The sequence below is a fragment of the Sturnira hondurensis genome, unplaced genomic scaffold, assembly GCF_014824575.4.
Source record: "Sturnira hondurensis isolate 20B ecotype Veracruz unplaced genomic scaffold, ASM1482457v3 Scaffold0007406, whole genome shotgun sequence".
Lineage (NCBI taxonomy): Eukaryota > Metazoa > Chordata > Mammalia > Chiroptera > Phyllostomidae > Sturnira > Sturnira hondurensis.
The window spans coordinates 8023607-8038640 of record NW_028080037.1 but is presented as its reverse complement, the minus strand read 5'-3'; the positions used below and the strand labels follow the sequence as shown (position 1 = coordinate 8038640).

The following is a 15034-nucleotide window of genomic DNA, read 5'->3' as shown; positions in this document are numbered from 1 at the left end:
ACCATCAAAATAAATCATTGCAACTTTTGACAAGCCCTGTGAGGATTATGGAAGTATTGGACATATGAATTAATGTAGAGAGAGATGACATTGGAAAGATAGAATATAGTTTTACTTATTGGACCTCTGAGATTATAGAATTTTAGACAATAAGATGAAACATAGGATATTTTTAAATAATAGGAAAACTACAGAGAACCTCCCCTTATTCCCATGGGTTCATGTCATTCCTTACCAACTGATAATTCTTTAAGGTTCCACAGGGTACAAACCAAAATAAAATATTGTAATTATATGATTTTTTAAAAGATTTAATATTGAAGTACAGAAATTTTGACTGAGGTATCCTAACAGAATTTCTCTATCTGTATTTTTTTATCCCTTTTGAATTCTTTGGGATCTTGCTATTCATGTCCGTGAGTATCATAGTTTCATGTTAGTATTTTTGTTCCTTTTAAAGTTTTTAGGCACTGTGCTTTGGAAACTATAAAATACTCAAGGGCTGATTCTGGTCTTGTTTATTTCTGTATCCCTAAATTGAGCACAGTGTCTGGCATAATACAGATAGTTGTGCCTAATAAATATTCATTGATTGGGTGGGTTCTGACACTACTGGTGCCAGACAGGAGGTGAGTGCTCTTGGTGACAGAGCAGCTGGTCTCTCTGGAAAGCTCTTAAAGTTCTAGTGTGGCAGGAGAAACAGCAATGCACAAATTACTGGTCAGAACCTCTCATTTATACTCAGAAATAAATGCTTCCTTTTAAACATTTACAAATATTCAAACTAAGCAGTTCTAACATAACCTGTTGCACTTACTATGATTAATACTAGATCTTGACATGAGTGGGTTAAAGTCTCTTCCTTTGTTCTCTTTCAAAATTTCATTGGCTATTCTTTTTTTTTTTAAGATTTTATTTATTTATTTATTTTTAGAGGGGAAGGAGAGAGGGAGAGAAACATCAATGTATGGTTGCCTTTTGTGCATCCCCTGCTGGTAGTTAGCCTGCAAGGAACCGGTTTGCAACCCAGGCATGTGCCCTGACTGGGAATCGAACCGCGATCGTCTGGTTCGCAGGCCCGCACTCAATCCACTGAGCTACGCCAGCCAGGGCCTTCATTGGCTATTCTTGACCCATTGTTCTTCAATATACTTTGTGGCATCAGCTTGTCAAAAAACTTACTGGGATATTGGTTGGAATTAGATTAAACTTGTAGATCAGTCTGGGGAGAATTGTGATCTTCATCCTTACATCCAGAAATGTTATACATCTTTTAGAAGATGTTATATCTTTTATATTCTTTAAGCCTAACATGTCTTTTATTATTTTATTTTCTAGGTATTCATGGTTGTTGCTAATGGTGTATTTTTTTTTCACTGCATTTTTCTAAATGGCTTGTAGGAACACAGCTGTTGTTGACCATGTGTCTACTAACTTTATTAACTGTCTTGTTCTCTCCTATTACTTCTATTAGTCTACCTTGTCTACATAGAAAATCTGAGAGAATTATGTCATCTGAAAATAATGAGTGTTACCTCTTCCTTTCCAGTTTCTGTGCCTCTTTTCCCTTTTCTTGGTTTATTGCATTGACCTGAACATGTAGGACAGTGTTGAATACAAGGACAGATATCCTTGTCTGGCTTTTTTTTTAAGGGAATTCTTTTGAAGTTTTAACATTAAGATCATTGCTTTATCTATTTAAGTTAGATAGTTTCTTTCAACTCCCAGCTTGCTAAGAGTTTATTTTTTAAATAATAATTACTGGATTTAAAAATTTTAATGTATACTTTTTCACGTAATATTGAGGTAGATTCTTTGATTTTCCCTCCCCTTCATCTCTTAATATGTTGTTTTACAATAATAGATTTGCTGATGTTGATCCATTCTTGGATTCCAGCATATAAATCATTCTTGGTTGTATTGTAGATCTCTGGATCACTTCTGATTTCAGTTTCCTGTTACTTAACTTAGTCCTTTGGCATTTGTGTTCACGAGTGAAATTTTTAGGTGATTACTTTCTTTTTCTGGTGAATAACTACCCCCAGTTCTGCTGTCTGAGGTGTACGAGCCCCGGGGAAAGGCTGGGGAGGCTCTTCCTTGTTTATCGTTTGCTGAAACAGTTTGAATAAAGATTGTTTTTTGAAAGTTTATAAAAACTTCTAGGCTGGCGGGTGAGTGGATTTCTTAGTTATTTTTAAAATACTCTAATTCTTTAGAAAGCCATTCATTTCATGTGTCTCATTCATTGGCATAAAGTTACTTATAGCATTTTTATCATTAAAACATCCCTGCTCTGTCTGTGGTTGCTTCCTCCTTGTGGTTCCCAGGAGTGTTTGTTCATGCTGCCTCCCTCCTTGAACAGCCACGTGCCCTGCATCCCTTCCTCCAATCAGTCAGCTCAGTGGTTTGTCTTGGTCTGTTCAAAGAACAGATACTGATTTTCTGAAATTTTTCAGAAATTGCTTGTCTTTTTTTCTATTTTATGTGTCTGCCATTGTCTTCCATCTTTCTAACTTCATTTACTTTACTTTTTGCTTTATACCCCCAACTTCTTGATTTGAATACTTACCTCACTTATTTTAAGATTTCATTTTAGGCAATAAGGGAAGAAATTACTTTCTAAATACCTTTTTTCTCAAATTTTGACATGTATTATGTTGTTATTAAATTTTTAAATATTTTGTGATTTTCACTGTGGTTTATTCTGTAGCCCATGATTTATTAGAGAGTGTGTGTTTAAGTTTCCAAACAAACAAATTTTATTTTAACCTTTTTTGTAAACTCTTGATTATTAACTAAATTGCTCTGTGGTTACAGGATTTGTAATCTGTGTGATATCAGTTCTTTGACATTAAGGGCTGGTCTTGCGTCCTAGTACCCAGTCCATTCATACACATCTCCCGTGTGTTCTTGAAAGAGAGCAGGTGGTTTGTTTCCTCAAAGCCAACATGTATACACAAGTTTATATACTTTTATTTTTATAATTCATTTTTTGTATCCTTAGTCATCTTTATTAATTTCAGATTTGTGAGTTTCGGCTAGTAATTCCACCAAATTTTAAAATATATTGCTACATTATATTGCATGCCATGTGGCTGTATACATACATGTTCAAGATTATTTTTCTTGTTGAATTCCTCTGTTATAATATAATGATGAGTCTAATTTAAAAAATATTTTATTGTTATTTCTATACCAGGTTTATTTTTAATTCCAATTCTCCATATATATCATTTCTAAACCTTTTATTATCATTCTTTTGGTGTGATTTTTACTTTGTGTGTCTTGGTAAGCGTTATATAGATGGATTACTTAGTTTTTTTCAGCCACGCTGCTGATCTTTGTCTTTTTGATAGGCAGATCATGAATAACATATCTTCCCAAATTCATCTTCATTTTTACATTGCTACAGCCACATTGCCTCTTTTTAAAAATTTCTTTTGGAATGGCAAACTTTTTCTAACTCAGTACCTTTGCACATATAATTTTCACTTCTTAGAATGGTCTTCACCACTTTCCTGTTTCTTTAAGATTCATGCCTTAGTCTAAATGTTCTCCCTTTTTTTCAGAAAAGCTTGTCTCTGACCCATCTTTCTCACTGAGTTTACTTTTTTGTTTTGTACCCCACCTTCTTGATATGAATACTTAGTTCTTTTATAACACAAAACTTATTTATAGATAACTTTGTGGTATTAATATATTATACTAGTCATTTTACTTACATACCGATATTTGGTAGTAGTGCAGGAAGGGAGGTAGGATAACAGCCTTAAGGGGTGAACGTGGTCAGCAGAGGTATTTCAGGGTTGAGAGCCTGGAACACGTAAAGAGATCGAAATAAAGAGAGAATGAATGTGGATGGGGGTACTTTTACTGAGGAAAGAAAATATGTAGTCCTTTAGGACTCTGGGAAAGGGTGAGGTAAGTGTAACTGCAGACATGTTTAAGGTGGAAAAGAGGTTAAATAAAGAAACCTGAATCGGGCTTGATTTACTAAGTAAAACGTGGAGAACAAATGGAGTTGAGAAGGCTTGGAATGCTTGTCAAGTGGAGTGCCCTCAGAGAATAGGGGTGAGACTCCAGTTCGAGTTTGAGTGAAATTACAGTGTTTCTCGTTCTGGTATTCATTTGATAGTACCTTCTGCTCTGTTCCCGTAGGGTGTTAGTAGAGATGATGCAGGGACTGGTTTAAGTTACATGTGTGATCATGTTGGTGAGTGAATGTATTCTCTAGGGGTGAGTGGTGAGTGTGGCATTGATCGGAGGTCAAACATCATTGAATGTGTTATGAACACTATGTTAAGAAGGGGAACCTGAATTCCTGTTCCAACTGTGTTCTTAACTGCTTGTGTAATGTTGGGCACAGACCTGCCTTCCCCTTAAAAGGGGTTGAGCTTTATCGTCTTTAAATCCCTTTTCAGTTGTCAAACTATTGATTGTATGAAATAAATGAAGTTGAGTGGTTGAAGGTTCAGGTACAAGTGGGTGATGGGTGGGAACAAGCAAAAACAGGTAAGGAGCTTATGATAGCTTTTACCTCCTCGCTTTCTAATAACACTGTCTAATAATACATCTGTAATTGTATTTGTAGAGCCCTTTGTTTTTAATATTTATTCATAAATATCTCATTTTAATGATATAAAAATGTAAAGTGGTAGGGCTAAAAATTAATACCCTCATTTATAGCAAGCTAGCTAGAGGAAAGAACATTAAATTTTAAGTCTAGTTCCAGTTGTGTCTCTAAAATGACATTGGCAACCCAATTTTAGCCCTTACTTCTCATGTGTTAAATGGGGGTGGGGGGTGGCTTTTATAATTAGACTGCCTGAATTTTACTTTTACTTAGGCAGATTTGTAGATCAGAGAAATATGATTATTGTTATGTATCTGCATTTCATCAAGACATTTGACATAATCTTTGTGCTTATCCTTTGTAGACAAGAGATAGTAAATGGGTGAATTCGTAACTTGGGAATTATCTGATAGGATGACACAAGATTCTGTTCTCTGTGTAGTCTTTTTCACCATTTTTATCAGTGATGTGGATAAAGACATTGATGGCCTGCCGATCAAATAGCTGGTATGTTGGATAATAGAATCAGAATCAAAGATGATCTCAGCAGGCTTCACCTCAGAGCCCAATAGGACAGGGTAAAACGCCACGGATTCTTGTGGTGCGTTTCTCTAGCTGGGCCGGCAGGCACAAGGGGCAGGAGGCGGGGCTTCCTTCAGATCTTGCCTCTGTTACTCTCTGTGTGACCTATGGCCCTGCGTTCTGAAAGTATAAAAGACTGTTGTGAATTCTCTTTTCTCCATCAGTCATGATGTTTTATTCCCCAAATGCAACCAAGATCACTAGGTTTTTAGAGTACCCTTTCAGAGAAATTTTCTGCCAGGGTAAGCAAATTGTGTTTGCATATAAATTCCCTTTCCCATTTTTATACAAATGGAAGAATATTGCTCACACTGTTTTATATCTTGTATTTTCCCATATTTATGAGTTCATGTTAGAGTTTTTCCCCGTGTCAGTATGATCATTTTCTCTTACACGGTTGCGCAGTATTTCTCTGTAGGGATCATCATAGTGTAGTTAACCAGTCCTTTACTAATGGCCATGTTGCTCTTTTTAAACTATTACAAGCAATGACTGTATGGTGATTTTTTCTGAGGAATAAAGTTTTAGAAGTGATATTGCTAGGCCAAGGGGGTATTCTACTTTCTAGTCTCAGTACTGTCATCCTTGCCCTCTTTCTTCGTACAGCCTTAGAAAAAGTCGACTTTTGTAGCTGGGAAGGGGTTTAGGTACAATCACATCTAGCGTGGTCTAAGTGTGGTCCTTGAATTAGAAGTGGCAGGAGACTTCCGCCAAGATGGAGGCATAGGTGGAAACACTGTGCCTTCTCCCACAACCAAGTTTGAATACAACAAAGGTTTGGAGAACTAGGACACACCCAAAGACCAGAAAACTAAATTATACGGAAGTCCAACAACTATGAACCGTTCAACGGGGATGGTAAGAGGGGCGGAACCAGCAACGGAGCTGGGTCGGGCAGGACAGATCCCCTGACCTAGGTGCGCAGGCAGCCCGGAACCAGTCGGGTGCGGGGCAGATTGACTGCGGTCGCACATTCGCGCACAGTGAGACGGACCACGCAGGCCCCAGGGGGCGAACCCAGTGGTGGAGGGCTGACGGCGGTGGCACACTTGAGTGCAGTGGAACAAAACGCGTGGGCCTGGTGACGGTGGTGGCTGCGGTGCTGGTGGTGGCTGCGGTGCTGGTGGGGGCCGCAGTGGCAGGCAGCAGAGGGAAGCCATTGTCCCTCTTTGACCCCGCCCCCACATACAACGTCACAACCCAGCGACTTAGTTGCCCTGCTCTAGTGAACACTTTAGGGCTCCGATCCTGCTATAGAACAGGCACGAACAGCCTAAAAGATGGCGCAAGAAGAACTCAAAGTCCCAGAGCCAATAACTCTAAGCGACCGAGAAATTGCCAGCCTCTCAGAAGCACAATTCAAGACACTATTTATCAGGATGCTAACAGAACTGGTTGATTATAGCCACAAATTAGAGGAACATATGAAGGCTAAACTAATTGAAATGAAGGGAGATGCACAGGAAACCAATAGCGATGGCAAGGAAACTGGGACTCAAATCAATGGAATGGACCAGAAGGAAGGACGAAACATCCGACCAGAAAGGAATGAAGAAATGAGAATTCAAAAAAATGAGGAGAGGCTTAGGAACCTCCAAGACATCTTTAAACGTTCCAGCATCCGGATTATAAGGGTACCAGAAGGGGGAAAGAAACAGCCACGAGTGGAAAACTTATTTGAACAAATAATAAAGGAGAACTTCCCCAGTCTGGCAAAGGAAATAGACTTCCAGGAAATCCAGGAAGCTCAGAGAGTCCCAAAGAAGTTGGACCCAAGAAGGAACACACCAAGGCACATCATAATTACATTAGCCAAGACTAAAATGAAGGAGAGAATCCTAGAAGCAGCAAGGGATAAGGGGACAGTCACCTACAAAGGAGTACCCATCAGACTGTCAGCGGATTTCTCAAAAGAGACCTTACAGGCAAGAAGGGGCTGGAAAGAAGTATTCCAAGTCATGAAATCCAAAGACCTACAGCCAAGATTGCTTTATCCAGCAAAACTTTCATTTAGAATGGAAGGACAGATAAAGTGCTTCTCAGATAAGGTCAAGTTCAAGGAGTTCATCATCACCAAGCCCTTATTATATGAAATGCTAAAGGGACTTATATAAGAAAAGGAAGATGAAAAATATGAACAGTGAAAGGACAGCAAACTCACAGTTATTAACAACCACACCTAAAACAAAAGCAAACCAAGAGGACAGCTAGATCAGGAGTGGAACCATAGAAATGAAGAACACATGGAGGGTTAGAAATGGGGGTGGGAGGAGGAGAAGTGGGGAGAAGGCACAGAAAATAGCATAGATGGTAGGTAGAAAATAGATAGGGGGGAGGGTGAGAATAGTGGGAGAAATACAGAATCTAAAGAACTTGAGACACGTGGTTATAAACTAAGGGGGGGGGAATGGTGGGGGAGGGAGTTTGCGGGTGGAGGGGAATGAAGGGGGAGAATAGAACAACTGTAATGGTATAATCAATAAAATATATTTTAAAAAAAAGAAGTGGCAGCTGTATCACTTGGGCACTTGACACAAATTCACATTTAGGGGGCCCAGTAATTCGTGCCAACAGCTAATTTTACATATAAGGAAACTGTATTCAGAAAGGAAAAGTATGTTACCAAAAATTATATAATTAATGGTGGCTTCTGTCACATTTCCTCTATAACTTGCTATTTCTCTTATGTTTGTTGTTTTAATGTTAAGAGATATTTTGTTTTTCAAGTTATCAATATAAAAAATAAGTCATTGATTCAATTCCTACCTTTGTCATTTGTGCTTTTGCTCTGTGTCTTTTGGGAAATTCAAATGGATACAATTTTGAAGTTTTCATCATGATTCTTTAGATTCAGCTGACTTTTAAAAACCAAGCCTTAAATTTGGCTCTGTATTATTTTTCACATACAAGTCTCTTTGTTGTCTGAAAAGGTGACCTCTGACTTCTTTTTTAGACTCCTTTTGCATCATGTCACAGCTTTCCAAACTATTGGGTTTGCCAAAAAGTTTGTTTAGTTTTTTTCCGTAAGATGGTTCTGGTAGTGCTTAGTTGTCTTCAACTTCATTCGAAACAATTTTATTAGATTTTATGGCGACAGCTGTCATATTAGCGTGCATTTAAAAAAACTTATCAAAATCAGTGCATTTTTATACAGCCATTTTAATATTGAAGATGGAATAAAATATGCAACATTTTTGGCATATCATGCTTTATTATTTCAAGACAGGTAAAAATGCAGCCGTAACGCAAAAAAAAGATTTATGCAGTATAGGGAGAAGGTGCTGTGATTGATTGAATGTGTCAGAAATGGCTTGTGCAGTTTCTTGGTACTATTGACATTTTGGCCAAGTAATTATTTGCTGTGGGGCTGTCTATACATTGGAAGATGTTTAGCAGCACCCCTGGCCTCTACCCACTAGAAGCCAATAATGGGAGATAGCCGACATACTCAAAATATCCAAAGCAATAAAGTTATTGGTGAAAATTAAAAATGTGTCTTTTATTTTACACAAAGAACTAAATGGACTTTTTGGGCAACCCAGTATATCCCATTCTTGGCTGCTCTACTCCTTGCCTCCTGCTGTCTCTCTTACCTTTTCTCTGTACTACTAAAACCCTATTTTTACTGATTCTGTGGCCTTGAAGCATTTGGATCTTCCAGATTGAACAAATCAATATACCTTTGCCTTCCTATAGCATATTGTCTTTCTTTTCTACTTCTGTATTTGCCTGGCTTTGTTTTATTGATGTGGGTTCATCTCAGTCTTTTGTTAGCTTATGTGCTCCTTCATTGCAAGGGCCATGTTTTATTCAGCATCACTTCAGGCTCCTTGCACCATCCGTTGCACTTACTAGCTGAAGGATAAATATTGACTGCAGTTTTTCACAAACAGCTTGGAATCAGTGGAAAAGAGAACATTCTCTGTGCTACCCCCTCAGTATCTCTAACTTTAACCAGTTGTTTTATAAATGTGCTGTTGACTATATGGGATGGTAGGCACAAATAAGGATAAGTCAGTTCAAACCCCCTCACTGAAGTTTATAGATGGAAAATTTACCAGCTCATTATCAGTAAACTTACATTTTGATCCCTGTTCTGTGCCAGGCATAGTGTTGTTTATTGAAGATATGTTTCTGGTGTCATTTTCATAAATAAAGGGCATTGCTTTATTGTTATTGATCCTGATTTATGCCCATAGCATAGTTTTCTCATTTTGGACTTGAAATTCAAAAAGTATGGTATCAAGGAGATGTTGAAATTTTTAAGCATTTTAAATAAATTTTAGTTACTGTCTTAAGTTTACTGTGTTGTATTAATAAATACCCATATGCCAAGACTGGGTGTTACCTATCGATGGAAGTTCACATTCTAGTAAAACACAATTTTCTCAGGGTATCTTAACATACTTGTCAAGGAAGAATGTATATGCTTCACTGTGTGATAGAGTGGACATTTATCATTTTTATTTCAATTTTTCCTCAAAGCCTTATGATTTTTTTACTTTAACTAAACTTAATGTTTTGAGTACTACTCAAAATGTACTTTATAATATTTTAAATGACTTTTGAAAAGAAGCAAATTTGGGGGATGATTTTTAAATGGTGGTTGCCTGGCCTACAGTGATTTGGTTCATCAGCCACATGTTCTTATAAGCTGTCTGGAGAAGTGGAGATGTTATGGCTGCCTTAGAGCCAAAGTTAACAACTTTGATATGATATGCCTCTATAGTAATTTTGAAATTATTTTTTTTCAAAAAACATCATTTTTGTCAATTTTTAGCTAATTGTGTGGAAACTTAGGATGTGTCATTGTGTGGAAACCTAGGATGTGTCGAATGCTTTCATAACATTTTGTGATTAGAAATCAATTGCAAAAATAAATGTCATAGATTACTGGCTCATTTAGATACTTGAATTACCTTAGTAGTTGTACATTGGGAATTTGTGTACAGTAGTGTCTTTAATTGCTATTTTAAAATCAACAGTTTTAACCTCACTGTAATGTTGTAAGCATATAAGTTTGATGTTATCGTTATGTCATACCAAACCTAAGCAAAACTATTTTGTTACTCTCCGTAGAATCAGTTAAAAGCCAGTTCAGATATTGGTACATGAGAAGGTAGAAAAATGTCACTCTTTTTCTGTTCTTGGAGTTTATAAGTCAGCACTGGAGACTTTATGCAAATGAAGCAGGAAGCATTCTGCACTGTAGCTTTCAAAATTTCACAATGCTCCATAACTAATTTTTCAGGTTTATGCAACACCTTTAATTTAGTTTGCTAACGAGTTATTGTTATATTGTCCACAATCAACTGAAAATTTATGCTGTTAATATCATTAGAGGCCAGCTTTGCTGGATGCTTGATACAGTAAGCTATATCCCATCTGTGGTTCCTGTGCCTAGCATCTTTTTTTTGTCAAAAAGTAGAGTTGAGTTTCTCATTGTTTCTTTTTTAGTGAGCATTTGTCCTGTGCTTTCACATTCTTTCTCCATGGGGAAAGTAATGTGTGCACAAGTGTGGAGATTGCCCAGCATCAGCCAATTTATTTGATCAATGAGGAACATATACACATGGCTCAGTCGTCACCTGCACCGTTTCAAGGTAAGTAGATGGGGACGCCTCTGCTGTCCAGCCCTCCCCATTTGGTGGGTAGCCACCGTGCCCAGTAACGTTTTGCGGAATGAAATGTTCTAAATGGACATTTTAAAGTTAAGCATAAGGGTTGATTTCTGAAGAAGAAAGCAAAGACCAAAACTTCATAATTAAATAATAATAGCTTGCTAAAGTTTGGGGTTTTTTTTTTGGTTTTGTTTTGTTTTGGCTGAAAGTTCCTCGTATTTGCAATATTGTCTTATGTGAAGTTGTACTGAAAAATAACTGTAGAGAATTTCCTTCAGGACAAAGGAAGATCAATGAGTATTTGAAATATATAATTCAATGAGTAATTGACAAATATTATAAATGAAAGGTTTCTATTGTTTTGTTCATTTTAAGAATGTAATAACTTGGAGATAATTACTATTATACTTAGTATTTGACATTTCAACCAAAACCATATTTCTAGAGTTGTATATTATATAGTTTCTTCAGTGATATTAATAACTTATTTTCTTCTATAGACTACATTGATCGTAGGCATTCTGTTGTGATTTAACATGCAATTATGTTTTTATCAGTTCTCAGTTTATCACCTAAGTATCACCAAAATAACTCCCTGTTCCTTGTCTCTGATTGTGCATTCTGTGTATCTTTAGTTTTGTCTTTGGAATTCAGAATTTTCTATGAGTAACTTTTTAAATGTTCTAATATTAGATTGAACCATATGGAAATATCTTTTTTGGTTCAGTCTAATGTATCATTACTAGCAATGTCTGATTAAAATAGTCTTAGTATAGCACACAGTATAATTTTTAAAACACTGATATTTTAACAGACATGACTGAAGTATTTTTATTGATGTAACAGCCTGTCATGAATGTTTATCCTCCACATTATTTATGATTGCCTTTTGGTTTTCTACAGATGATTCTGATTTAATTTGATGAAAGCATCTGTTTCTTGCCCTGCAGATAATTAAGCTTTTTTTAAAAGGAAAAAAAGAACATTGAATGTTCACTTAACTGTGTCCCAATTATTACCTAGCTCTCTACCCCCCGCAACACATTTTAAGCTATATTTCTTATTACTCTGTAATCTGATGTGTTTTATGTATGAATTGCTATGAAACAAACCCAATTCTCAAACCGTGCACTTGAGAGTTGTACAGTGTGTGCATATTATGAATTGTCAGGACTAAGTACTGTATTTCCTTGACTATGAAGGTGCCGAGGGCTATCCGACTTCATTCCAGACTTTATCACTCAAAATAAAAACATTCATTTATGATAACAAAAGGAAATACTATTCTAAAGGGAAGGTAGTTAACCTAAGTTGGTAAAGATACTTTTAGGAATACCAGGTCCCTATGGATCACTTTTTAAAAATCTTACTAGTTTGTTACTAATGCCTCAAATCATAGAAGACTTTCGTGGGACATTATCCTGCTTATTTCCCGTGACTGGTGTGGGGGAGGTACATTCTTAGGGCAGGTGCTGGCCTATAGACAACTGTAGTGAACATAACGCTCTTGATGTGGGAATTTCCTAGCAGTGTTAATACAGGAAATCTGCCCTGGATCAAATGTGTTCACTGGAGTCAGTAATTGTATCCCATTTAAATCAGCGAGGAACAGTGGAAAGTCACTGAGAAAGGTGTGGTGTCTGCAGCATCTCTGTTGTGATATATCATCCAGCTGTTAAAAAAAATGAAGCCATCAAAAAAACCCATCCTATTTAATAACTACATTGAGACTTTTTAAAAATTTGAAATAAGAAAAAGCGACTTTTATCCCCATAAAAGTGTTATTTGGGTGATTGAAATTCCCCGAGGCTAAGAACTGGCTGGGCTCTACACAGTACTATGTTAATTACATTTTTGTGTCTAGCTCAGTGAAAATGACATCAAGGTCAAATACTGAAAGAAAAAGGATTTCGAGTCATTTACTTTAGTGAAATACATTTTATTAGGAGTCATTTTATCAACAGACCTCTAGAACTGTTATAACTAAAATTATAACTAAGCATTATATTTTAGAGTTGGCAAATTAGGCCTTTTTGTTAAAAGTTTTGTTTATATGTTATTTTTTAATTATAATAGATTTTAGGAAGTGTCAGAAGGAACCATAGGAACAGTGTTAAATAAAGTTCTTGACAGGTTTTGGGATTGTATATATTGAATGCTTTTCTTCTTTTAAGGAAGATTTAGTGTTTACACTGTATAAGCTACTAGCAAACAGATGGGCATAAACTTTAGTATATAGACAGCTTATATATTGTGTGTTGATGTAGTTGTCTGATAGCATTAGATCTCCCCCATTTGATTTCCTTCAAAACTTGATGTGAGTTGAGAGGTGTATAAATAAGTAGTAAAGTGAGAAATTTATAAAACTCACACTTGGAAAGGAATTAGGAAATAAAGAGCAAATACATTAAATGATGCTATGCTTTAACCTAAAATGACCACATATGTAGCATTACACTTCAGTAGGAATTGCTGCTCCGATCTGTAATGCATGTTTTTCCTCTCTGCCCAGTACTGGTAAGTCCTTACGGATTGAACGGCACACTAACAGGCCAGGCGTACAAGATGTCAGACCCAGCCACCCGTAAATTGATCGAAGAGTGGCAGTACTTCTACCCAATGGTGCTGAAAAAGAAAGAAGAATTGAAAGAAGAGGAGTTGGGATATGACGATGATTTCCCCGTGGCAGTCGAAGTAATTGTTGGTAAGAGAAAATATTTTGCCTGAAGAACTTTATTCTCTTCTTCATCTTCCTTAATTTAAAAAGATAATCACCCAGGTTCATCAAAAATGATCTCCGTAATTTTTCCATTTTTTAATTCTCTTGACACAGTGGCCTATGCTGTGTAGTTATCTTGCCTGAAGCACCAATGGTCCCTGTATTCCAAATGCTATTATCACAATGTAGGAGCACATGTTTAAACAGCTATTAACTTATGGAAGAGTGAACCTTTTTGTAGTACCTAATGAGTGTCTCATTTTTGCTGGAGAGTCTTTGACTGTGGCCACTGGCATAGTGAACTTGGCAGTCTAGTGTGAGGTTTTTCTCAGGCCTGATTTTTCCTTGCTCTTTCCTTATAGGTGGTGTGCGGATGGTTTATCCTTCAGCTTTTGTTTTGATCTCTCAGAATGACATCCCAGTCCCTCAGAGTGTTGCCAGTGCTGGAGGCCATGTTGCAGCTGGGCAGCAGGGACTTGGTAGTGCAAAGGACCCGAGTAACTGTGGGATGCCTCTTACCCCTCCCACCTCTCCAGAACAGGCTGTCATAGGTGAGTACAGTCTGGGAGTGTCCTGGATGGAAGAGATCCCAAAAAGATCATGTAATTCCCTTGCTGTGGAACACGAGAAATTCCTGGTGGAAGAGATCGAGGTGTAATACACCACACACACTACAGGGTTGGGGTGTGTATTAGGTATTCCACCTGACAGTGGCATGTAAACAAAGTTACGCAGTATCTAAATGGTTGGGTGAGAACTTACAGCAGTGCTCAAAAGTCCAGTTTCAGCACATACTGTGCTCTCTGTAAGGAATTACTCAGATATTATGTGGGAGATACCGAAATGGGAAGCACATAGCTTCTGTTTTTAATCCAAGTGGTTTCTAAGATGGTGAAAATAATATGCATCCACCCTCTTAACAGGTAGTGCAGAGAATTTAGATGATTCCTTGTGAAAGGATTTGCTCAACCAATTTTTATTAAAACTACTTTAAACTGAAAAAAGAAAAACTACTTTTATAGTCTTTTATAAAAGTCATCACAGAGAAGATGTAGTAAAGAAGGACTAGAAATTTCAGTGTTTTGAAAAGTTTTGAACATATTTCACTTAAAGGTTTGTATTTCTAACCATTGCATGACATAAGCTGTCATTCATTTTTGTTTATTTATTTTGCCTGATAGTTAGTGAAGTTTGTATTCAGCTTCAGATTGAAGGCCTGCTATGTGCATAGTGCCTCAGCCTCCGCCGCATCAGTTCAGAACTCTACGTTTCATAACTTAAAACCAGGGGCGTTTTGTTTATGCTGCATTTCAGTGTGGGCTTCATAGCTGTAGGTCTTCCAGTTTCTTTCCCTCTCACTCTGTGTGTCATTGTGCTGGACCCTGGGTAAATAAATCCCCTAATGCTTCCTCCCTAAAACGAGCAGACAAAAAACCTAAGTAAAAGCTACTGGAATCTTTGTTGTAAAATGAATTTGTCCAAATGTTTATATCATGATATGTTGAATTGCAGCTTAGACCTCTTAATGCTCCATCAGAA

At 37.0% G+C, this 15034-nt stretch overlaps 1 protein-coding gene across 3 annotated transcripts in view; it reads left to right on the top strand.

The window, feature by feature from the left end:
- Positions 1–15034, top strand: part of MED13L (mediator complex subunit 13L) — a 259792-nt gene that overhangs the window by 193689 nt on the left and 51069 nt on the right. For all 3 annotated transcript variants that reach the window (XR_005067358.1, XM_037052180.1, XM_037052179.1), the window contains exons 5-7: positions 10613–10758; positions 13289–13480; positions 13858–14046. Coding sequence is in view for 2 of the 3 variants with exons in the window: in XM_037052180.1 (XP_036908075.1) it covers positions 10613–10758; positions 13289–13480; positions 13858–14046 (527 nt within the window). In the remaining variant the exon portion in view is untranslated. The remainder of the gene's footprint in view (positions 1–10612; positions 10759–13288; positions 13481–13857; positions 14047–15034) is intronic.